The sequence below is a fragment of the Eublepharis macularius genome, chromosome 14, assembly GCF_028583425.1.
Source record: "Eublepharis macularius isolate TG4126 chromosome 14, MPM_Emac_v1.0, whole genome shotgun sequence".
Lineage (NCBI taxonomy): Eukaryota > Metazoa > Chordata > Lepidosauria > Squamata > Eublepharidae > Eublepharis > Eublepharis macularius.
The window spans coordinates 9310751-9334420 of NC_072803.1; the positions used below are offsets into that span (position 1 = coordinate 9310751).

The following is a 23670-nucleotide window of genomic DNA, read 5'->3' on the forward strand; positions in this document are numbered from 1 at the left end:
GAGCCCCGAGCGATCGATAACCATGAGCTCTGAAGCAACTGCACACGCCGAGCTCTGCCGTTTGCGCCGTGCTCCACAGCGGGCAGGCCAAAGGCCTTTAAATGCAATTGATGCTAAAGTTGCATTAAAACATTCCCATTGAGGGCAATCGTAGATTAAAGTCTACCAAGGCGCTGCAGTTTGCCAGTCAATATTCTTTATTTGCTGCATCAATCCATCCCCGCTCAGCCCCCCCAAGCTTCACCTCCCCTCCTGCATGCTATTAGTACAAGTCAATTTGCTGTCAATGGGCAGCCGAGTCAAAGACACATTAATGCACGCTCACAAAAGCCGTGCGCATGGCATTATCACTTCACTCGCTTTCAAATTACACTCTAACGCCAACTCTGGGTAGCTTGTGACATGTTAGCTCGATATGCGATTTGTTGCTAGCGGGCTTAATATTTCATGTCTAAAGATTTCATCAGATATTTGATGACAGAAATAAACTAGCACCCGTGGGGAAATCATTTTGAATAATAGAATTAGGTATTGTTGGGAAATCAATCAAGGATGAGTGTTTGGAAAGTTAGTGACATATATCTATATGTATGTATTTGGAGTACCCATTTGTCTGCTAATTAAAGGCCTTATTATTAATAAATCATACTTAAGCAGCAGAAATTAGAAATCAACCTCTAGCCTCTCTCTGGGGTAAGGAAAAGTCAATCCATCATCAAAAAAATTACAACCAGTACAAACATCTTGAATATTAACAGCACACCTTTGATAGTCTCCATGAAATGGTAGGATATTGCATGATTGGGTCTGAAATCTTCAAATTCCGCAACAATGACCATATTCATTTTACAATTGTTTGTTTTCATGTTTCCTCCTGGTGACTGTTATTGGGACAAAATTTTTCCTTTCTCTGCAAATTAAAAAAAAATTGCATTCATAGATGCTGAGACAGCCAACTTGAGTTTGGTCTGAAAGGTTCTTGGGGGGAGCTTGGAGCCCCCCCCATTTCCTCAGCACAGCCCTAAACTCCACCCAACAAGAGCTTCTGGACTTCAGAAATCCTTTTGGATCAGTCTTTGTTGCAGCACAAAGAACAGCAGTTATTAACAGGAAAATGTTTGATGCGATTTGACGCGACTGTTGACATTTTACAGCAATCAGATTCCATTTGAGCAGCCAGCAGAGGAAAGCAACGCTTACAGGAGATAAATGTTTTGTACCATTTCCTTGGTTTGAAGCGGTCTGCCTCACACCGTGAATGGCTTGTGTTTTTCTTTAGTTGGCTATTTTTATACTCTGTTCCAGCTTTATAACAAATTTACTTAGTCAAAATAGAGATGGCGTGGTATAGAACTGGGATTAGAGCTGTTTGATTCCTCTCCCCCCATACTATCTGAAGAAGTGAGCTCTGACTCATGAAAGCTCTTGCTGGAATAAGTGTTGCTAGTCTTTAAGGTGCCGTTGGGATGTTGTTTGAGTTCCCTTGAGTCACGGCCGAGGGTTCTGCATCCCCGCGCAGCCTTGAGGCTCTTGCCCTCCACATCTAACTCACCTTCACAAGGTTGTTGTCAAGCGAAAAAACAGGATAGCTTCATGGATCTCACCCCAAAACCTTGAAGGAAGTGTTTTCTAAAGAAGTATCAAGGTTGGCAGCCACAGTTCATGCTAAAGACGGCCTTGATGGCTTGGTTACTCTCTTGCTGTGTTGCAGGACTGCATTATTTCCCTAACATAATTAAAGAGAGCTGCTGGCAGTGGCAATTCAGACATCACTCTTGCCAGCTGGCTAAGATACCCCAGAGGCTTGAACTGAGGGGTTAAATCCTGTGCAAATATAACAGGGAGTTGAATCCCACAGATCTGTCCCACTATCAGTGGTGCTTCCCTCTGGTTGGGAGAAGCCTTTCCCTGTCAAAAGATGTAAAAAGTCCAGTAGCACCTTGAAGACTAACCAACTTTATTGTAGCATAAGCTTTCGAGAACCACAGCTCTCTTCATCACATGCATCTGATGAAGAGAGCCGTGATTTTTGAAAGCTTATGCTACAGTAAAGTTGGTTAGTCTTAAAAGGGCTTACTGGATTCTTTACTATTTTGCAACTACAGGCTAACATGGGTAATTCCTCTGGATCTTGTCAAAAGATGGTTGTCTTCCATGTGGAGAAGGACCCTTCGGCCAGGGGAAACTGCCTCCACTGACGGAACACATCTGCAGTATTCAATCTAGGGAATTTAAAAGCAATTTTTAAAAAATAGGTTAAAATCACAACCTCTTGCTTGCATTTACAAAAGTATTTTATTGGTTCCCGCCATAGATTCTACAGCTTTCCATAGCTGAACATTTGCAATGAAAATTCAAATTAGGCACATCTGTATAGATTTTTATTACACTTCATACATTACCCTGATAGCATTGTCTGGCAAAGTTTTCAGGTATTCCTTTTCAGAGCTTTTCAGTATAATCCCTTGCCATAGGTTGGGGAACAGCTTCAATACATTCTCCCCGTCCCTTAGATCAAAGTATACTTACAGTTGTTTCCTTTTCAGAAGTGACAAAGTTCTGGGGAGCATGTGGGGCATTTTTCAGAGTGAACCTACCCTGTAGAGCTTATAGGCACCCACTGACCTATTTTTCTCCTCTGCTTCCACCACTAGGGCCGTTTCCACACTATTCACCTTCATCCGGAACGCTGTGGAACATCGCGAAAAAAACGTGGAAGATAGCATCTTCTCGCACGAGAAGCATTCCGGATGAAGGTGAGTAGTGTGGAAACAGCCCAGGTGATAACCTTCTTATTCTGGGTAGACTTTTCTGGGACCAGATGTCACTGTGGCTTCTGATGCGGTTGTATTTTGACTTGTTTGAGATGCTCCCAAACCTCCAAGCGCTTCTCTGTGAAGATGAACCAAAGTCCATTTATGCAGCAACTTTGAAAAGGTATGGATGGTGTAAAAATAGTTTCTAGTCCTCTTGTTTTCAAACAGGATAATTCCCCATTTTATGAAAAGAAGAAACTGAGGCTTTACCCAACCTGATAGCAGGTGGAAGGGCCAAGGTCCAGACTTCAGGAATCTCTGGTTATGGGCTCTCGGATAAAGCAGCAGGTGTTCGGAAGGAGCATTCTGCACCTGAGACCCAGCAGAGTGGCTGCCAGTCAGAGTACACAATAGAGAGCTGGATGGTCCAAGGTTTGATATAGTATAGGGCAGTTCCATAGGCTTAATCAGTTCATGGGGGAACTGGCATTAGGTGGACCTTGAGGGCTGCAGATTGCTTTGAAAACAAACTCCAAACAAAGTTTCAGGTGGGTAGCTGGGTTGGTTTGTAGTAGAACAAGACTGGGGTCCAGTAGTATCTTAAAGACCAACTAGATTTCCAGGGTATGAGATTCCGAGAGCTCCCTTTACCAGATTCTGACTCTCAAAAGCTCACACCCTGGAAATCTAGTTGGTCTTTAAAGTTCTACTGGACCCCAATATTGCTCTACTACTACAGAGTACAGACCAACACGGCTACCCACCTGAAACTATCTTTATGGAAGGCACCGAATTCAGTTACCTGGAAAAATATTTGGTATCTGACAATGGGAGCGCTGGACCTGAATCTTGCTTTCCAAACAGGGAAAAAACCTCTGACCAGCTTTTAAGTATTTTTTTTCCCCCTGTTTGTTAGATGAATGCTCGACAGGGACTAGAATATCTTTAAAAAGAAAAAAACGAAGGAATAAACCAGAGGTGTTTTTTACTGCCTTGCATTTAAGATTGATCTTTAAAGATGCATTAAGCTTTAATTGTACATTTATTTATTTAGGTAGACAAGGTGTGTGAAAGTGTGCGACTTGCCGAGGGTCACCCAGTAAGGTTCCATAGAAGATTAAAACCCGGTTGTCCCAGATCCTAGTCTGACACTCTAACCACTATACCACACTGGTTTTAATCACTATATAATTGCTGGTCAGATTCAACTCAAATACCACCCCCCACTCCCGTTCTTGTCGTCCACTGAGCTACCCAGTTGGATGTTGTTCTGCCTTTAATCTAAAACTAATGGCTATAATCTGAAGTTGGGAGGTGATGGTGGTGAGGGAGGGGATGCCAGGTTGCAATGAGAGGCAGTTCGGGAGGCTGCTCCAAAGTGGTTGAAAAACACAGAAGTGAAAGGGTCAGTCAGTTTGTACGTTCTTCAGAGTTTTATTATTATTATGCAACAAAAGGGGTCTAAATGGCTTTGGGTGCACTTATCTTCCAGGAATCCTGCTGATATTATCCTTGTGTAAAGGAACTGACACGAATGTGAAGATCAGAGTCAGTTTCTAGAGACATGTGGTCAGATAGCTTCTCGACCTTCCAATAAACAAGGAATTGGCTTCTTGATCTCTCCAATCAGGCAGTAATTGAAGCCTGGGATATAAAGGGCAAACTGCTTTGGCTTAACAAGTAAGGAAGGGAGGGATTTGTTGGTTCGAAGAGGAAGACTGGGGGTGAGCTGTATCTCCCAGATTACGCCTGATCTTTTCCCCCCTCAAGACTGTTTCACACATTGACTGCCTTCAGATATCATCAGTAGAGAGCTGGATGGTCCAAGGTTTGATATAGTATAGGGCAGTTCCATAGGCTTAATCAGTTCATGGGGGAACTGGCATTAGGTGGACCTTGAGGGCTGCAGATCCCTTTGAAAACAAACTCCAAACATGGCATTGACTGCCTTCAGATATCATGAACAAACCACAATTTGTTTATGGCACAGCCAGTCCGAAATCCTTGGGCATGCCCACTCTCTTCTCCTTGCGCCAAGAGCGGAGACTGAAGTTTTCCGTATCGAGGATGTCTTCAACCTAACCATAATAGCTTGGATCCTGTAAACAGTTCCATGCATACTGGAGGTGTACTTCCTTTCCCACTAACACTTCTGTTTACACAAAAGCTAGAGCAAGAGGCAGCATGCTCCACAGCAAAAGCACATGAAAGTAGTTCATAGACTCCAAACCAATGTGCTGTCTGAATTCACAAACCAGGATTCTAAGCGCAAATATGTTGCCTAATTTTGATGTTACAATCAATTGTGGCAAGACTGAAAATTTGAATTAGGAAACATTCAGTATCACCTGGAAACACGAGAGACAAAGCACACAAGACTGAGGACTTCAGACTCACTCACATCGCATATTGTGCTTTGTGAACACAACCTTCACAAGGCAGCAAACACAGACCTGCCACCAAGCATCTGCTCGTAGGAGAACTCCCTGGTTAGGGCCCAGTTTGTGGAAAACCCTCCACAGTTACCCTCCTGACATTTTTATTGCCTGCAGATAAAAATGATCTTTTTACTTAAGGATTGAAGTACGATGATTTTATGGCTGCTGGCTTAATTCTGCTGGGTTGTAATTTTTTGTGGGTTTTTTTTCTGTGTGTGCTGAAAATGGCCTTGGTCATATTTATGAAAAGGTAACAAATATTTTAAACACATTTTCCAAGAGGGGGCATACCCATGCTTGAGTAGCACCCACTCTGTATGACAGCTCAACCAATTGAAGGTTTCTCCATAGCCTAAATAAATCCCTGCACACAGAAAACTAGACCTCAGAGAGAAAGGTCGTAGACCAACTTTATCCCCCAAATCTGTATAAATTAAAATCCTGTTCCCTATAGAGACATTCAGCGATGTGAGTCCCGCTTGCAACCTGAAAAGATGCACCACTGCAGTGAAAACAGGGATCAATCCTGGCCTTCCACTACACAAGATTGTAAATCTTGTTTATATTCACACTTTAAATTTTGATTGAGAACTTAAAAACACTTCCCTTTATACCTAAAATACGCAATAAACGAACAGACCCTTTGTGCTGCCGATTGCAGACCTTCTCTGCTCAGTTCTGGCACGGCTAATAAATTGTATACACTTTACATCCGATGGCTAAAAGCATTTTTGCTACTAGACAAGGGGCCACTAAAGCTTTACCATGCATGAAGGCATTTTTCATCTTCCAAGCGCCTTGCAATCTTTATTTGCTTTGTCCCAGAGACGTGCAAGGTAGGATACTATTATTCCCATTTTAGTGGGAAACCGAGGCTGCACAAGTGACAAAATCAGTTCATGGCAAAAGTAGAAAACCATTTGCATGTAGGCTTTCATCCACCACTTTATGTCCCTCTAGATTACTGCAACACTCCAAAGCTTCCCAAAAAGATCAGGACACACAAAAGCCAACTGTATTTCCCTGGCTAAAGACAAGCTGCGAAGGACAGATGACTCCTTTAATCTTATCTAAGAGAGATTCCTTTTTATAAAGTTAACAGCTGCTGACATCTGGTGGACAAAACAAGCATTTGGGCTTTTAACTGCTGCTTCAAACTAGACTTACTGAAGCACATGGCAGTTTATTCAACAGGAAGCAACTGTTTTCCTCTTTCACTGGATATAAGCCCAATTGTTTTAAGCACGTGACACACGTAAGCCAAAGGCACAATCTTTGCTATCCAAAAATGACACTGATAACATCGCAAGCTTGTTGCTACGTATCTAATTACCATCAGTAAAGATTTTATTTCAAGGATAGGCCTAGAACCGTTCATATAATCTACATTTTCTCCTGAACCGTATTTTACATTTAAAAAGAAAATGTTTATAGTCCAAGGCACCTTCCCCTCAGCTAACTCATGTATCTTGCCAGCCTGCGTTGCAGTGTCTCTTCAGGTGGTATGTTTAACTATAACATCCGTCTTGCTGCAAGGTGGGGGCCTGAAAAAAGCACCTTTAAGGGCACTTTCATTTCCACCCTCCCCTCAAAATGCAGTATGCCTGTGGTACCGTTACACCATCAACTCCCCTAGAACATATTTATGAGGAAGCTTGTACTGACAGCAGAGTCTGCAAATGGGCTTTGGGGATGCTGAAAAGAGCAACGCAGCTCATTTGATCCCTGGTGCTTTCGTGCCAGCAGAGAAATGACATTAAGGCTCATGTTAAGACTACAAACCCACTTATCAGCCACGTTGAAGTCCTTTTAAGGGTTTTAAGTGATTTTACAGACCCAAGAATGGTCAATGCAAAAATGCATTTCGTACCATCTGGAAACCAAGTATTGTAGCAGCCAATCCTTGACTGTGGTTGCCATTTTCCAGAAGCATGCTGAAAGGGGAGCGTCTGAAGAAACAGAGGGGATCTTTATGACTTCCCTCTGACCCATAAGCATTTTCAAGGAATGAAGCGGTGCTCTTGCCTCTTGCTAAGGGGGAAGGCTTGTGCTGTCAATTGTGTTGCAGCACTGCACCCTTCACCTATAGCAAGGACAGTAACTGGGGGTTTATACTCCCTTCACCAATATTATGAATATGGGAGGCAAGACTAAATAGAATTTCCAACCCCTTTGGTAGTCTTGCGCAAACAGCCATCTGCAGAACTTACCTGGTCTAAGCAAATGTTTTATACATTTCGATCTGGCCTACATTTTGCAATTCCAAACAGTCCTACGGGTAAAAGGCAAATGTCCCTTGTGCAAGCACTGAGTCATTACTGCCATTGCCTTCCCCAGTCATCTACCCTTTACCCCGAGGAAACTGGGTACGCATTTTACCGACCCTGGAAGGATAGAAGGCTGAGTCAACCTTGAGCCAGGTACCTGAACCCGGCTTCTGCCAGGATCCATCATGAGCAGAGCTTGGGCTGCAGTACTGCAGCTTACCACTGGGTACCACAGGGCATTTCGATTTGGCCTAAACTTTGCCATTCCAAACAGTCCTACAGTGGAAGGGCAGGGTTAATGGCATTTTTTAAGCAATGAAAGTCTCCACTCCTGAGGGAGCTGGCTTTGAAACTTAAAAAAGTTCCAAGGCACCAAATACCTAGTCGAAAGGGAAAAAACTCGAGACTTACACAAAACCCCAAACTCCATTGCCCTATTATCAAGGCACTGAATGTTTTGCTTAGGTGATCAGTTCAGTATCAAGGAAAATGAAGCCCGGATTAGTTCCAAGTTGGGCCCCACTGAACATGCATGCTAACAGAAATGGTTTCCCCCCTTCCCAAAAACAATTGCATTGAGGTGTTATTCTGCACAACCTACTGTGGTTACTAGAGTAGTAAAGAACTAGTCCATACTTAAAATTCTTCCCCTTAAACCTGCTATTAAGCTGCTTAAGAGCATGTTTGCAGCAGTTTTTGGGGGGCAGCCGTCATCTCTTGTAAGTGTTCTACTGAATGTCATGACATCAGAAAGCATATTAAAGAGCTCAGCTTTCCAGCCAGGGGTGTTTCCTTCAACTATTATAGCACTCTACTTTAAAGAGTACTAGTAAGAGCTAACCCAGCCTATTTTTTTTCACCCACAGCCATGAGCATGTTTAGTTGTGCAGAACTCCAATATTGGCTAAATATCTGCTCTTACCCTCCTTGCACCCTGCAGAATGTGTTCTTTAGCTTGTAAGAGAATGTGACCTTAAGCCCAGCATGCTATTTTGTATTCATTCTCAAGTAGTACTAGCTCTCCCCTGAACACTGAAGCCTTTGGTATAAATCTGTTATTTTGTGCTAGCTGGTTTGCACATAAGCCAGAGGTCAGCTTGGACTGCTGGAGCTGATGAAGGTTGCAAGTAAGAGAATGTCAAAACCACCAATCTTTAAAGTTGCCAATTAAATAGGTTTATTAAGACTCAAGTTGCATTTTCACTTTTGTTTACAGTACTGGTAAAGTGCAAAGTTATTTGCCTTCCCCTCCCTGTGCACGTGTTCAAGGTATGAAGAATGCCCTTGTATGAGTCCTTCAGTCTTGAAGGTGCTCTACGGAATGCCATTTCTAGAGCTTAATCCACCTCCTCGATGGTTGGTCCTGAAGATGCTCCACCAGATGGGGGTGCTCCTCCACCAGGGAAGCCACCAGGCATGCCTCCGGGCATGCCCCCTGCACTCTGGTACAGCTTGGTTATGATGGGATTGCAAACTTTCTCCAGTTCTTTCTGTTGGTGCTCGAATTCTTCCTTCTCAGCCGTCTAAAATACAGGGATGGAGGAATGTTACATGTTGAGTAATAGAAGCCAGGACTTCTCAAACTCTAGAGCTAAAATATCACACAAGTATGACAAGCTGAAGTTCTTCTGCGGACCCTCTTCTAGAAGATACTGCCTAAGAACCAACAACAAAATATGCTTTCCCTTAACACTCGTGTTCTTGTATGATTTGCAAGTGCACAGGCCCACCAGCTTGTATTGACTAAATTTTACTGCCTCCCCTAAATTCTTCTGTCTGGCTTTGTGTATGCTGTTCTCAGTAATTTTTTTGTGTCGTAACCTGCTTTGGGTCCTCCTGAGGACAAGAGCAGAATAAAATAAATGTGGCAGATTTTGAGAACCCTTGCTTACCATTTGGCAAACAGGACTATCACCAAGTACAAGGTCAGCATTATATGGCGAATGGTCGCTCAGACATCCAAGGAAGGTACTTTGAGCCAACATAGGTCTTTCGACCTCTGGTGGAAACTACGAATGGTTTTGGAATCATCTTCATCATTGCGACCATGCCCCGAGCACAAACCTGCTTACTGTTAAGCCACAGCCTTCCAGACAAAAGCCAGATCTGTATTTCTTTTATGCTGCTGCTGCCATCTGCCCAACAGCCATTAACGCTTTTGGTTGAAGCAGCCAAGTTCACCTCTCTGCAATTACACTAGAATACTGAAAATTATTCCCTTCCATCTTCACACCCGCCAAGACACATACCTGATTCTTATCCAGCCAGTTGATTATTTCGTTGCATTTGTCCAAGATCTTCTGCTTGTCTTCATCGCTGATTTTCCCTTGAAGTTTCTCATCTTCAACTGTTGCTTTCATATTGAAAGCATAGGATTCTAGGGAGTTCTTGGATGACACTTTATCACGCTGCTTTTCGTCTTCAGCTTTGTATTTTTCCGCTTCCTGCACCATGCGCTCAATATCTTCCTTGCTAAGACGACCTACATAAAAGATAAACAGTGTTTAGTCTAGTGCAAAACTGTTAATACTAACCAACGTTGCTGATACACACACTAGATATGGCCGCTTACTAATATTAGAACTTAAAAGTAACAGCACCCAGGGCTTTTTTCCAGCTGGAACGCAGTGGAACGGAGTTCCGGAACCTCTTTGAGGGCAACCCACCGAGTTCCACCACCTCTTTTCCCAAACAAAAGCTCTGATAGCACCCATGCCATGAGCTCACCTTACTATAAATTAAAGCTAACATAACTTTTGTGCCCACAAGTCACGGGTGTTTTGAGTTCTTAGTATTTTGATCAGTAGCCACCCATAGCATTTCCTAGTTTAGGACAGGACCTTAGTCTATGTTTACCTTTGTCATTAGTAATTGTGATCTTATTCTCCTTGCCGGTGCTCTTATCCACAGCGGACACATTGAGGATACCATTGGCATCAATATCAAATGTCACTTCAATCTGAGGTACACCCCTTGGGGCTGGAGGGATGCCAGTCAATTCAAACTTGCCCAGCAAGTTATTGTCCTTGGTCATTGCTCTTTCCCCTTCGTAAACCTGAAGTTAAAAGAGACATTATGTTAGCTTTTGAAAAGTGTTTTGGAGGGACATGTATCTTGCTAGAATGCATTTTCTAACTAGCTTAATAAAATGGGACAACAGAATACTAGACAAGTCGCTCAGACATCCAAGGAAGGTTCTTTAGGCCAACACAGGTCTTTCAACCTCTGGTGGAAACTACGAATGGTTTTGGAATCACTTTCATCATTGCGACCAGAGACTGATTTGTCTAGTTTTTCAAGTTCCTTTAAACAGCTTTTAGCAGCACAACTCATGCTGCCAGGCACGTGACCTCTCCAAAGCTTCATAGACTATTGCAACAAGATTGAAAATACATGGAACTTTAATTCCAAGTTTAGTTACATGCTCTAAACAGAATGGGGACGTTCATACCTGTATCAGTACACCTGGCTGATTATCAGAGTATGTTGTAAACGTCTGAGTCTGCTTGGTAGGGATTGTGGTATTGCGTTTGATTAGTACTGTCATGACTCCACCAGCTGTTTCAATACCGAGTGACAGAGGAGTGACGTCTAACAGCAGCAGGTCTTGAACATTCTCTGATTTGTCTCCAGACAGAATTGCAGCTTGAACAGCTAGAGCAAAAAAAAGATGATTTGAGAAATTAATTCATCATTAGTATAGGTTAACTAGTTCTATCCTCTCAGACATTCTAAGTTCTGGCCAATTCAGGTAAAAGAACAAACAGCTTTAGAAACCAAGTTAACAGGAAGACTTAAATTTTGTTCTGTAGAAAGTACTGGTTTCGATACGTTTTTGTCACTACCTGCCGAAGCTTGAGAGCAACATTTCGGTAATTTACAACAGGTTTACATTTGTTAAAAGCTTAAACGTTTCCAAATTACCTGCACCATACGCTACAGCTTCATCAGGGTTGATGCTCTTGTTCAGTTCCTTGCCATTGAAGAAATCCTGCAGGAGTTTCTGGATCTTAGGGATTCGGGTGGACCCGCCAACCAGTACAATATCATGCACCTGAGATTTGTCTAGCTTGGCATCCCGCAGGGCCTTTTCCACGGGATCCAGAGTGCCACGGAACAGGTCAGCATTCAGCTCTTCAAAACGAGCTCTTGTGATCGAGGTATAGAAGTCAATGCCCTCATACAGGGAATCAATCTCAATACTGGCTTGAGTGCTGGAGGAAAGTGTGCGTTTTGCACGCTCACAGGCAGTGCGGAGTCGGCGAACGGCTCGCTTGTTCTCGCTGATGTCTTTCTTGTGTTTGCGCTTGAACTCAGCAATGAAATGATTGACCATTCGGTTATCAAAGTCCTCACCACCCAGGTGGGTATCACCTGCAGTGGATTTTACTTCAAAGATGCCATCCTCAATGGTGAGGATAGACACATCAAAAGTGCCACCTCCGAGGTCAAAGATCAAGACGTTTCTTTCAGCACCAACCTAGAAAAGGGTATTAAAAGGTAGTATGTAAAAAGTACATCATGCAAATTAAGGTGCCCAAACCCTCCCCTTGGATTGTGTTGTTTTTCCACCACTCACTTTTTTGTCCAAGCCATAAGCAATAGCAGCTGCAGTTGGCTCATTAATGATCCGGAGCACATTGAGACCAGCAATGGTTCCAGCATCTTTTGTAGCCTGGCGTTGAGAGTCATTGAAGTAAGCTGGGACTGTGACCACAGCATTTGTAACAGTCTACAAGGAAAGCAAGGAGAAATTGAGAACCATGCATGACTTTACAGGGTGTTCATTTTAGTTTTAACAGCAGGAACTTTGTTTCACTGGGATGTTCAACGCCTCACCTTTCCCAGGTATGCCTCAGCGATTTCCTTCATTTTGGTCAGCACCATGGAAGATATTTCTTCTGGGTAAAAGCTTTTTGTCTCTCCTTTGTACTCCACCTGCACTTTTGGCCTGCCTGCATCATTCACTACAGTAAAAGGCCAGTGCTTCATATCAGATTGGACAACAGCATCATCAAATCTGCGGCCAATCAGGCGCTTTGCATCTGTAAAGAGAGTTCAAAGATTAATTACACAACAGTCATTTCCATTCTAATATTATCATGACAACACTACCCTAGAGGCTTTGAAAGGGGGGACTTCCAGAAATACACAAGGGCATTCATGAAAGCTTATATAAATCCATTAGACTTTAAAGTGATAAAAGACACCTACTTGTTTTTAGTAGACATACAACATTATACCCCATGTTGGCAAGAACTTATGTACAAGGTTTCATTGAGCAGCTCCATTTACAACTGGACAGTTTCACTCCAGTTGAACATATAATTGTGCAAACAAATCCAGAATCACAGAAATTCACACATTATATTGCTGAAAATCTCAAGTTCTCTTACCAAAAACTGTGTTAGTGGGGTTCATTGCCACTTGGTTCTTTGCAGCATCACCGATAAGCCTTTCTGTATCTGTGAACGCAACGTAGCTTGGAGTGGTCCTGTTGCCCTGGTCATTGGCAATGATTTCCACTTTGCCATGTTGGAAGACACCAACACAGGAATACGTGGTGCCAAGATCAATCCCAACAGATGGTCCCTTAGACATTGTAGCTGCAAACACACAAGATACACAGATTAGCAAATAGTAGCATGTTTACAACTGTATTAAGTACAAAAGTTGGGCTGGCTGTGACAGCCTAGTAGAATCCAGAACACTAAATAGTTTTAAAACGCATATTGTGAAGGTGAGTCCTCACTTGTATGCCTCTGTATTTTTGATAATGACTTAAAAACTTTCAGTGAGCATCAAGTGTCAGAATGTATAGTGCTATACAAGGCTGCCAAAAATAGATAGGGAGGACCAGCACCAATAAGATGCTTAATGCCCAAGGTACTTTTTTAGCTTTTGCTCTGAAAGGGGCATCTCTAAAACTTTGCACATCACTGCATAATACCATATAGTTCTTTTGAATATACTGTAAGAGGCTGCCAAAAATAGTAGAAGGGAGAATCTGGGACCTTAGTAAGGTCTACTGCTCAAGGCACCTTTAAAATATTGATATGAAAGAACCATCTTTTATAAAAATTGCACTAACAATTGCATAACGTCATTTAAGACCCTTTCACCTCCTTTGGCTTCCTTTGCTGGCTTTGCAGAAGCCACGTGGCCAGGACCGAAGATCAAAGCGACCTTCGTCACACCACGTGGCCCGACCGGAAGCCGAGCCACGTGGGGGCGAGATTGAATGAACGCTCCCGGCATGCCACGCGACGCTCTGCAAGGCGGGGGAGGAAAGGGCCGCAAGGGGGCGGAGCCAGCGGGGGCCACGTGATGCGGTGCCGCCCGGAACCGGCAGGGCGCGCTGCGGAGCACGTGGGGGAAGGAGAAAGAGACAGGGGAGGCCGAGGAAGCTTCTTGCAACACCGGCAGAGAAAGAGAAGCGGCAAATGGCAACCTACACTTGGCGTCTAGCAACGTTTTTATGGCCTGTTTAGAATACGCCGCCTCCCCATGCCAGGCTCAGGTCAATACAGGGGGAAATATAGACCTCGATCCGCCTTTTTCTAGCATTCATTGTGTTCAGAGAGCCTTGCTCCTCACGTCCCCCCACCAAATGTTGACCGCACACAATTTTCTCTCTGCCCCCGAAGCCCTGAATTACCCCGGCTCGCCTTACTCCCCTCCCAACTAGCGTTGCCACCCTCCAGATGGGGCCTAGAGAGCTCCCAGGATTTCCACGGATTACGAAAGATCAGGTTCCCTGCAGAAAATGGCGGTCTTGGAGAGGGTCTCTGTGCCATGAAACACTGCTGAGGTCCCTCCCCAAGCTCCACCCTCAAGTCTCCAGGAATTTCCCAATCCGAAATTGCAAAACCTCGCTTCCGCCCACCATTTCTGGGAGAACAATGAGGAAGCCGACTAGAAAGGAGCGGGGGGGGGGGTTAAGACTACAACGACACAGCCATTAAGAACAGCGGGGCTTCTTTGCCAGCAGACCCGAACTGGATCGCGTTAAATCACCTACTAAATTACAACCTCTTTCCCAAATCGAGGGTAAAAATTAAGTTCTCTTCGCCCGCTTGTAGATATTGTTTTTGACTCAGAATAGTAGACAAGATATTGTTTAAAAAAGCTTAAATTAGTATTTATTACAGTCAGGTTTATGGCCTAAAAATGAGGTTTATACAGGTTGAACAGCAATACAGCACGTTAACTTTTAACTCCCTTGCTTGAACATTAAGGCCAATTTAAACAAAGAGAAAAATAAGCAAAGTTTTGCCATTACGAACGCCTCCCCCATTAAATCGTAGCAATGAAGAACTTAAAAACTGACTTTCTAGACAGACGAGCAAAGTATTAAAGAGGAGAACGGGATAACAAAGCTCCCCAGAGGCGATTACCTGCTCACACGCCGCAAAGCCACCAAGAAGAAATGCCTACCACGAGGACCGCTGTGCAAAAGCGACTTCCCCCGGCTACCCAGAGGCCTTATATAACCCTTGAGAACCTTCCAGAAAAGCCACGCCTCTTTCCGGCCCCTGGACCAATCTGAACGCGCCTCCTCCTGTCCTTTTTCCCGCCCTCTCGTCGCCGCCTGCCAATGAGCGAAGAGGTTGCGCGCGCGGCTTGTGTGACGCAATAAACGAAAGCTAAAGTGGGCGGGGAAGGGCGAATGAGTCAACGAGCCGGCCGGCCGGCTTCGTTTCCTCGCTCGTCTTCCTCCTTTCTTCTAGAATTTTCCCGCAGCGAGAGCGAGCGTGGGTAGGAAGAAGACCGGCTGCCAGCCAATGAGATGCCTTTGGCCGCTGGCTATTTGCATAGCGAGATCGGATTGGGAAGGGGGCTCTGAAGGAATAGAAGAGTGGGTGGGAGAGAGCCTGAGGCGGAGCCAATCGTATCATAAAACTCGGCTCGAAATGTACATAACCGTCAAGAGGGAGGGGAGAGCAACAACGGGGGCGCGAGCGGGAATAGTGAAGTGAAAAAAAATTGACCAATCAGATTGAGGAATATTTGTACGCGCGGGTGGAACTGACCAATCAAGTTTTTGGTTACCTCAGCGGGAAGGCGGTGGGGAGGGGATGATTGCCGCTTTCTTGAGGGCGCCGTGAGGAAAGAATGAAGTGAGGCGGCCACAAAATGGCGGCGGAGAGAGTTGGGATGCCGCAGGGCGTTGGCTGAGTGCCAAGGTTAAACAAGGACGTGGAGTTCACGCAGGAATAAAAGCCGAATTCTAGGCCTGGTAGTAGAGGAAATGAATCCACTCTCCTCTCCAAATTATTAGTCGCTTCCTCTTTATGCCGGCCCTTCTCTGAGAAGTTCACGTTGGGCCTGTGGGACTTACCTGTTTTATCTTGGCAACACCCCTGTGAGGTAGGCCAGCCCAAGAGCGTGTGGGTGACTAGCCGTTTTAAACGTGTAGCTGTGTAGGTTTGCAGTAGAACAGGGTTTGAGTCCAGTGGCTCCTTAGAAACGGACGAGGTTTTCAGGATATACGCTTTCACGAGTCACACTTTCTTCAAATGGTTGCCAGTCTCCTGAAGAAAAGGAATAGAGTTAGGGTTGCCAGCCTCCAGGTAGTGGCTGGAGAGCTCCCGGAATTACAACTGGTCTCCAGCCCACAGAGATAAGTTCACCTGGAGAAAATGGCTACTTCGGGGGGTGGACTCCATGGAATTATGCTATGCCAAAGTCCTTTCCCTCGTTAAACCCCACTTTCTCCAGGTTTCACTCCCCAGATCTCCAGGAATTTCCCAGCTTGGAGCTGGCAACCCTAAATAGAGTCCATTAGCACCTATAAGACTAACAAAGCTTGTGGTAGGGTATCAGCTTCCATGGGTCACAGCTCACTGCTATCTGAAGAAGTGAGCTGTGACTCACGAAAACTCATATCCCATCACTAATTTTGTTGGACTTACAGGTGCTATGGGACTCTTGCTCTTTTCTACTGCTACAGACAGACACGGCTACCCATTTTGATCTAACTAATTTCCAGACTACAGGGATCACTTCTGGAGAAAATGACTACTTTGGAGGGTGTACTCGAAGGCATATCTCACTTAGGTCACTTCCCTCCCCAAACCTCACTTTCCCCAGGTTCCAGCCCCCAAATCTTTAGGAATATCCCAGCTTGGAGTTGGCAACCCTGCATAGAAGTAGGGTTGAACCCTTACATCCCAGCCAAAGGGGTTGGGTGTTATAAGGGAGGGCATCAGGATACAGAGGTACAGTTTGATGGGAGAGATTTAGTGAAGATGTCAGGATGTAAAGGTACAGTGGTACAATGCAGCTTGATTAGAGCACAAATTAGCATTTATGGTGAGATAAGATGCCTCTTAGTATCTTCTAGTTAAGATACAGCCCCTCCCCAAACCCAGATAAGATGCCTCTTTGTATCTTCCAGATAAGATGCCTGTAGTGAGATAAAATGTCTATTTTTATTTATATTTTCGATTTATATTCTGCCTTCCCCGTACAAGCAGGCTCAAGGTGGATAACAGGCCCAGGCTGGATTCAACTCAGGGGCGCAGGGTGGAGTGTTCCATTTTTCTTAATTAATTATATTAGTTTTTTTTAGTCTGCCTTTCCCACAGGCTGGCTCAGGGCGGAGTACAACAGTCCAGTTTACATAAATAACACTTTAAAACAGATAAAACATTACAGTAAAATTAAAACAACTATATACAATAAAACTAATCCTCAAGATGGCGACAGTAAAATACTGCATTTCAGGCATAGCCCATATGTCTATCTAGAGGGTGGTGAACATCTCTGTCTTACAGGCCTGGTGGAAATCCCGCCGAGCCCTGGTTTCATCAGACAGAGAGTTCCACCAGGCCGGTGCGAGTACCGAAAAGGCCCTGGCTCTGGTCGAGGCCAGGCAAGCCTCCCTTGGGCCAGGGACCACCAAAAGTTTTTTATTTGTAGAATGAAGTTTCCTCCGGGTACATATAGGGAGAGGTGGTCCCACAGATATGCTAGGCTGAGTCCGCATAGAGCTTTATAGGTCAACACCAAAACCTTGAAGTGGACCTGGTACTCAACTGGTAGCCAATGCAGCTGGCGTAATATAGATGTTATATAGGTGTTATTTGTAACACCCATCCCATCTTGTATCTGCTACTGGACTCAAAATACTGAAAATGACTGGCTGAAAGTCATTCCATCAAGTGAAGCTGTATTCTTCCAGCCAAACAGGATACCCCTGTACCACTCAAGCTGTTCTCTTGAGTGTTGTTGCCCTAGTTAAACGCCTGTGACTTTTGAAAACAGCAGCAGACCTCGTTTAAAGCTGAACCTTTCCTTGCCCTCCCCCATTTCTCATTGAGTTATGTTGGAGAAAGTTGCTCTGTACATGTTCAAAGGCTTCCTTCATAAAAGGCAATTTTTAAGGGAAGCTCTTGGCTCTGCGTTCCTTAAGGTTGCTAGCCTCCAGGTGGGGATTTCCCAGAATTGCAACTGATCTCCTGAGATCAGTTCCTCTGGAGAAAATGGCTGCTTTGGAGGGTGAATTCTATGGCATTGTAACCTGCTGAGCTGCAGCCCCTCCCCAAACCCAGCCCTCTCCAGGCTCTACTCCCCAAATCTCCAGATACTTGCCTACTCAGAGCTGACAACCTTAAAAGTTCTGTTTTTATATTTGCATAAAAAATACACGTAAGCTAGTGATAAGATGATAAGTTCAAGGGTTCAGCCCTGCCTGGGAGTTACTGGTTTTGACCTTTGACAACTTTTCCCACAATCCAGATATGTGCTGACTACCTTTCAGAATTGCAAATTATCTTCATTCACATTTTCCAGGGAGTATGCCAGGTGATTAAAACCAGTTCTGCAGGGAAGGCTCTAGATTTTTCCTGACATGTTGAGGGACTTTCTTGCTGTCCTTTGCCTAATGTAAAAAATAATGGAACCCCCCCTTGTTAAGATTATTGGGGGTGAAGGAAGGGGAAAGAAACTTGTGCATAGAAGTCTCAGTTGCTTTCTAAAATAATCTTTCCCTATCTTTTAGTAGTTTCTGGGCACATCTCTGATATTGAAGAAGTGCAGTGGGAATAAAAAGTTTAGTATTGAAAAGATATAGTGGATAATGTTTTCAACAAAGTTTTTCTCCTACAGAAAATAATAACATTTTGTGCTTTCATCACTGCAGGCAATTTTATATTTCTACATTTTGAACTACATGTTTTCACTACATTCAATTTCTGTCTTGCTTTTTACCACTCCTGTGAGGTTTTGTTTAACTTGGAATTCCCCACTCCACATGTTTTGATTAAATACAACTTTCCTCTAGCGAAAGGACCTGATATATACATTTCAGGGAGGAGGAGTAAGAAATTAGGGTATATTGGAACATAGCTAGTTGTACAGTGTTGGCATCATACACTTTTGCAGTCGTTCTTTTATAGATAATGGGTAAAATGGAAGCTATGCTTTCCCTCATTGATCTTATATAAAAGCTGTTGCAAGAAACATCTTCAGGGCTTCCTGTTTTTTCTCTCTTTTTTACGATATTCATATTGGGGTTTGAGAGATGTCATAGTTTTTTTCATCACAAACTTGGCAACTAGTGAAAGAAAATACCGTCTTTCTTTACTGTGCTGCTTCCACATTAATAGCTTGTGGTCTGGGTGTTCCACTTCTTATGGTCATTTGCCATTTATGTAAGGGTATAATTCATTTGTGAGTCCCTTCTGTGTACCACACAAACTTTTCATTTTTCTTCATGTGGACTCCTTATGAGATGATGAAACTCATTTCTTTTCTTGGCACGGAGGGATCTTTTCATGATTGCCATAGGAAGTTTTGTCCGTACAGGTTTTTTTTGTTTTAGGAGCATATCTGTTGTTGATTCATAAGCATTTTATTTGTTATTTAAACTACATCAGGTGGAATTTATTTATAGCTGCTAATAAGGCCTTATGGGATTTATTTCTTACAGCTGTTTTCCCCTAGCAGAATTGTTTTTTGTTGTGTATAGAATCTATAGAATTCCTTGGAGATATGTCCAGTAGCTTGCAATCTTCATTTTGTTGTAGCTTTTGTTTATTGTCATTGTTTCTAAGTGGCTTAAGAATGTTGAAAGCATACTGTTGCTGCCATATATAGTAGTACAGTACCAGAGATGCTGATGTGAGTGGTTTACATAAATGATGCAATTAGTTTTTGCAAAAAAATGTCACAAATGTACTGCTGTTACTCTTTTCAGTTCCTAGTTGTTGACCATACTGAACAAATCCCCCCCCTGTACCCAAATATTATGTATAATCTGGCAACAGAGAATAATCTGATAAAATCGGCCTTATTCTACAAACAGTTATGACAGAATGAAATTGTGATTTTTTAAAGTGTTTGCTCTTTTTTTTTAAAAGTACTATATAAATTTCCAAGATCTTCCCTCTATAACAGCCAGGAGATGGAACACCTCCCCCCCTTCCCATACACCAAACCACTCACAATCAAAGTTTCTGAATGGCTCGCAAGCTTAATAGAGGTAGTTTCTACCAACTGAAACAAATTCATTAGACCCTGACATTAACATGGAAACATTAATTTAATGGGGCTTGGAGAAGTTGGGATCACTGAGGGGCAAGGACAAAAATTTACAGTGTAGGTGTTTAGCTAGGAAATTCTACTTACATAGAAAAATTAAGACACTATTCTGGATTTCTTTAAACTGCAGCTTTTGCACAGCAGTGTCTTTATTTAAAAACAACAACAAAACAGTCTTACTAAATTGTTGATTCGAAGGAATCTATAATAAATATTTGCTTCCCTTTTGTGTTGCTCTTTGTGAGCACAAGTACAACAATAATAGCAGATAGAAGAGGAGTAAACTTACAGTACTATCCTAAGCAGAGATACACCTTTGTAGTTCCCTTGCAGTCAAACTTTGCTTAGGATGGCATTGTAACTTTGCTCAAAAAGAACTAAAAAACAGAAGATGTATGCAACCACACTAAATAGTAATTAGTATACAAGATAACATTAAATGTTTTAAATACAATATTTTACAAAAAGTTTGGGATGAGTTTCTGTTCTGAACTAGCCTTCAGTAACATTAATTTCAAAAGTCATTGCACTTAAATTCCTTTGGAAAGTGAATTTTTGGTGTCTTGAAATAATCTCTGCCACTCTTCAAGTATAACACTTTCTTTCTCCTAATATCTGTGAAATTTAGTTAATTTTTGTCATAGAATGCTTTCTTAAGTAGTAGTGTTTAAAATGGTAGGTCTGGCTCGTTAATCTAATACCAAGTGTAGAGGCAAAGGACATGTTTGTGTTTTTTATTTAGTCATACATATCTTCTAATATTCTGACATACTAACATACTGACATGTTCAAAGGAGGTCTTCCCCATGAACAGAAAAACTTGAGTGCAAAACTTTTTTGCTGCTTCTTAGTATTCTTTCAGTTTAGTAATCTCTGTCTTGATGCTGTGACATCCTCCTGTATGTAATTCAGCAAAAGGCTACATTACTGTCAGGTTCTTTTGAAGCTGATCAAAATAATTTAACCAGTGAAGCTGGTGCCACGGCTGAGAAGATAGTGACTCATGAGCGTATTCCATGTAGAACAGCACAAATTCTGTCCCCTTCATTATTCTGTCCCCTTCAGAATTCAGTTAGAATATTGCGAGTTTTGTTTCTTTAAAAAAAAAAGGTTCCAAACACCAGAATGTTTTATTCCAGCTTTTAAAAAATAAACATTCCTTTTAAGAATCGATAGCCAAAAAGGAAGCAAAATTATTCAATGTGAATTCTCTTTTCAATTCTGTAGTTGTAGTCAGAACAGGAATATACTGAGAAAAATACTGAGTGACGGGTTTTGTTGTGTGTTTAGTGAGTGAATGTAAGGGAAAAGTTGCTTTTAGATAAACTAAACTAGTGGTATATGGCTGGTGTTTTGTGTGTGTTCTGGCCATATGAACAGATAAGGAGCAATCAAACTGTCTGGAAAGCCCTACTCTGTGCAGGCACCATGGCTGATGTGGCTTCTATTTTCACCAAGTTGGTGTGATTAATTTTCTTTGGCTCAATTTCCCTGCCATCTGTATCCACCTGGCTGTGTTGCGTTGGAGTTATATGAGGGGTAGCCTCTGTTGACAATGTCTGTTGGCTGCGGGAGGCACTGTTTGCCGTTGATCTTGTGGAGGAGGAACCCGAATGTGAGCTTCTGGAACCAGAAGAAGAGGAGCCAGGCTTGACTAATCGGGCTTTTGGAGCCTCTGCATCTTCTCTGTAATCAAGAAAGGCAATGCAATTAAACTAATAAATTGTGAGAACCAGAAACATTTGTGCATCATATATTTTTTTGGTACTTTTTAGAAGCTTATAACGGTTCTGGATTGTTTGTCAAATATTCAGTAATTCATTACATAACTCTACATCATCCATGATACATGAAATGGTTTACATATATCACAACACAAAGGGTATTGGTTTCCATTTTTAATAAGGAGTCTGAAGTTGTTGGAAGGAATGCAGCATTGTTAAATCCAGGACATTAAAAATAAAAGTACTCGCTGACCAGAAAGATTGTATGAGTAAACATCACAGAAGTCTTTCACAGGACTAACAGTTTACATATTTAAGTCTTAAGGGTTAATGCAACCACAGGGCCCAAATCATATCAGCAGTATATAACTTTTTGCCATTAATTCTTGGGACCACAGTATAGTGGTTAATATCAGTATTATCCCCTTAACCGTGTTACCTTGTTCCCCTATAGTATGTGGTAATTTGGATCACGTGACCTGTTTTGCTATGGAGGATGCCTTAATTAAGAACAAATGGGAGCAGGGGAGCCTCCCATTTGAGATGACTCGTTTCTAAGGAATGGTTTAGTAAATGTTCAAGATGATGTTTGTGAAAGCAAGCAAGAACTTAAGAATTTATTATTATTTTATATTATTTTGTATTACTTATACTTCACCTTTCTCCCCATTGAGAACCCAAAGCAGCTTACATAATTCGCTTCCATTTTTCTCTCTCACAACAACCATGTGAAGTAGGTTAGACTGAGAGGTCTAACCTACTTCAAGGTCACCCAGCAAACTTTCATGGGAGAGCAGGGAACTGAACCTCAGTCTCCCAGATTCTAGTCTGTCACTCTTATGTACTACATCGCACTGGCTTTCTAGAATGAGAGTAATGTAGCAAACAGTGGCCATGTGAGGAGACCAAAGGGTCACAGAGGGTGAGGATCCTTGGAGAGGAAAAAATGTGTGAGTATCTGTATGCCATTGCTAGAATTCTCCGCCAAGACAGGGGAGCTGGGACGCTCAGTGCTGAATGACAACGTAGACAGAGTGGGCATGTCCAAGATTTTGTGGAAATGATGGGAAAGTTTGGGATATGGATATCCCTTGCTAAAAACACTATAGATAGGCTAGGGAAGGATGCATTGTGGGGTTCTGTTTATCAAAGGGCATTGAGTCAAATAAGCTACAAAACATAAAGGGAATATTCCGATGGAATCACTATGGATGGAGATACCAGGTAACTTAGAAATATGGGTGATAACCTAATTGACCAAAATCATGAGAGTGATCTCAGGATGGAGAAGGAAATAAAGCAGGTTACTAAAGCAGAAAATGTTTATTTAAATTTATATTCAATTTATACTCCTCCCTCCCCACACCAGCACGCTCAGGGCGGATCACAACAAAGCTTAAAAACACATTTCACAATTCAGGCCATTAAGACCATTAAAAACGTGATAATGGGTAATTTCAGGTACCGTCAGACTGATTAGGTAAATATGTGCTCAAGTCAATACCATCATGAGAAAGTTTCTGGGTATCACATATGATTGTGCATTGGAACAGTTGGTCATGGAGCCAGCTAGAGCAGTAGTGACCTTGGACTTGGTTCCAATTGGAGCTCGAGACTTTGTGTGAGATGTAGTAGCACTAATTGGCAACAGTGACTACAATACTATTAAGTTCAGCATTTATGTCAATCGAAAGTTGCCCTAAAAGGCTAAAATGAGCACATTTGATTTTGAAAGAGGGAACATTACAAAAATAAGGACTAGTCAGAATGAAGCTGAAAGGGAGAACTCGCAGTCAGATCCCTTTGTGTGTGCATGTGCTGTCACGTGCTGACTCACGGTGACCCCAACAAGTGGCTTTCAAGACAAGTGAGGAGTAAAAGTGACTTGCCATTGCATTCCTCTGCAGAGCAATCCTAGCCTCCTTCACTGGTTTCCCAT

The 23670-nt window shown here is 42.7% G+C and overlaps 2 protein-coding genes and 2 non-coding genes across 5 annotated transcripts in view; all 4 read right to left on the reverse strand.

The window, feature by feature from the left end:
* Positions 1–8614: 8614 nt before the first annotated feature.
* Positions 8615–14923, reverse strand: HSPA8 (heat shock protein family A (Hsp70) member 8). The gene is made up of 9 exons (XM_054998177.1): positions 14859–14923; positions 12858–13067; positions 12301–12506; positions 12041–12193; positions 11386–11941; positions 10913–11115; positions 10318–10516; positions 9711–9943; positions 8615–8984 (listed from the first exon to the last, which is right to left on the reverse strand). Exons 2-9 carry the CDS (start codon positions 13060–13062, stop codon positions 8799–8801), a joined length of 1941 nt encoding a protein of 646 aa, XP_054854152.1. The 5' UTR covers positions 13063–13067; positions 14859–14923; the 3' UTR covers positions 8615–8798.
* On the reverse strand, positions 9409–9506 carry LOC129342743 (small nucleolar RNA SNORD14). Its single transcript, XR_008598237.1, has one exon. It is a non-coding gene; the product is annotated as a small nucleolar RNA SNORD14 (small nucleolar RNA).
* LOC129342744 (small nucleolar RNA SNORD14) lies at positions 10635–10732 on the reverse strand. Its single transcript, XR_008598238.1, has one exon. It is a non-coding gene; the product is annotated as a small nucleolar RNA SNORD14 (small nucleolar RNA).
* A 5198-nt stretch (positions 14924–20121) lies between the features above and the next one.
* The window catches only part of CLMP (CXADR like membrane protein), a 71369-nt gene continuing 67820 nt past the window's right edge, over positions 20122–23670 (reverse strand). For both annotated transcript variants that reach the window (XM_054998178.1, XM_054998179.1), the window contains exon 7: positions 20122–21693. In XM_054998178.1, the coding sequence (XP_054854153.1) occupies positions 21399–21693 (295 nt within the window). In that variant the 3' untranslated portion in view covers positions 20122–21398. The remainder of the gene's footprint in view (positions 21694–23670) is intronic.